Source organism: Pteropus medius, unplaced genomic scaffold (genome assembly GCF_902729225.1).
Source record: "Pteropus medius unplaced genomic scaffold, Ma_sr-lr_union100, whole genome shotgun sequence".
Lineage (NCBI taxonomy): Eukaryota > Metazoa > Chordata > Mammalia > Chiroptera > Pteropodidae > Pteropus > Pteropus medius.
Window position 1 is genome coordinate 14,689 of NW_024346378.1, and position 1,354 is coordinate 16,042.

The 1,354-nt window shown below is 40.1% G+C and overlaps 1 protein-coding gene across 1 annotated transcript; it reads right to left on the bottom strand.

Annotated features, from left to right (window-relative positions):
* Positions 1-412: 412 nt before the first annotated feature.
* On the bottom strand, positions 413-1,354 carry LOC120613121 (olfactory receptor 5F1-like; the record flags this gene model as incomplete). Its single annotated transcript, XM_039875735.1, has 1 exon — positions 413-1,354. A coding segment is annotated over one exon (942 nt), but the record flags the coding sequence as incomplete, so codon positions are not given.

Genomic DNA, 1,354 nt, shown 5'->3' on the forward strand with positions numbered 1-1,354 from the left:
TGGAAATATACTTTAAATTTAAAGCATTTGGATAAATGTGATATATAATAACCTTTAAAATCATAAATACTAAAAAATAATTCACAGGAAAAAAGTATAAGCATAATTACATATATTTTAAAAGGCTAGCTTTATGTAATATTGTGACTTTTGTCTCTAAACATTCAGTACGTTCCTTTCCCTAGGCAAATAAACCTTCTTTCTTATTACTGAAGATATAGAATAATGACATGAAGGTCTCACCATCTCATATAAGTTTGGTAATTTATCTTATACTCAAATCAGATACATGTACTTGAATATTCCAGAATGTGATTCCTAGAAAATATTCTAATAAAAATCTGTTGGCTTAAACTAGCCTTTGAAAGTTCATTAAATACTCTATCTAAGTTCAGAAAATTAAATAACACAATCACAGAAATGAAGGAATCCTTTTCCTGGTAATAACATCCCATAAAGCCGCCTTTACTTCCTTATTCCTGAGGCTGTAGATCAGAAGATTTAACAAGGGGATCACCACTGTGTAGAACACAGAAGCCACTTTGTCCTGACTTAGGGAGTAGCTGGAACTGGGTCTCAGATAAGTATAGATGGCAGTGGAATAGAACAGAGTTATAGCTGTCAGGTGAGAGGCGCACATCGAGAACGCTTTACGCCTCCCCTCCCCTGAATGCATGCGAAAAATAGAGAAGAGAACATAGTAGTAGGAGGTGCGGATGACCAGCAGAGCCCCGATCATATTCACACCAGCAAAAGTGGAAAAGAGGCTTTGATTTAGCTGTGTGTCAGAACATGAGAGCTTAAAAAGTGGAGGGCTGTCACAGAAGAAGTGGTGGATGACATTGGAGCCACAGAATGGCAAGCTGCTTACATAACTTGTGTTTACCATGGAGTTCAACAGCCCTGCTGTAAAAGCCCCTGCTGCCATTTTAAGGCAGACGGTCCAGGACATGAGCAGAGGGTAAAGCAGAGGGTTGCATATGGCCACGTAACGGTCATAGGCCATTAACCCGAACAGGATGCACTCGGTCGTGGCCAGGAGGATGAAGTAATAAAATTGCCCAAAGCAGCCAGCAAGGGAGATGCTTTTCTTTTCTGACAATAAATCCACCAACATCTTTGGGGTGATGGTGGAGGAATAACAAACGTCCACAAAGGCCAGGTTGGCCAGGAAGAAGTACATGGGTGTGTGAAGTCGGGAGTCGCCACTGATTAAGAGGATCATGCCAACATTCTCCCACAGTGTAAGTATGTGAATCACAGAAAAAAAAAATAAGCAAAAGAGGGTGATCTGAAACTCCGTCGTGTCTGCTAATCCCAACAGGATGAATTCAGTCACCAAAATATAATCTGT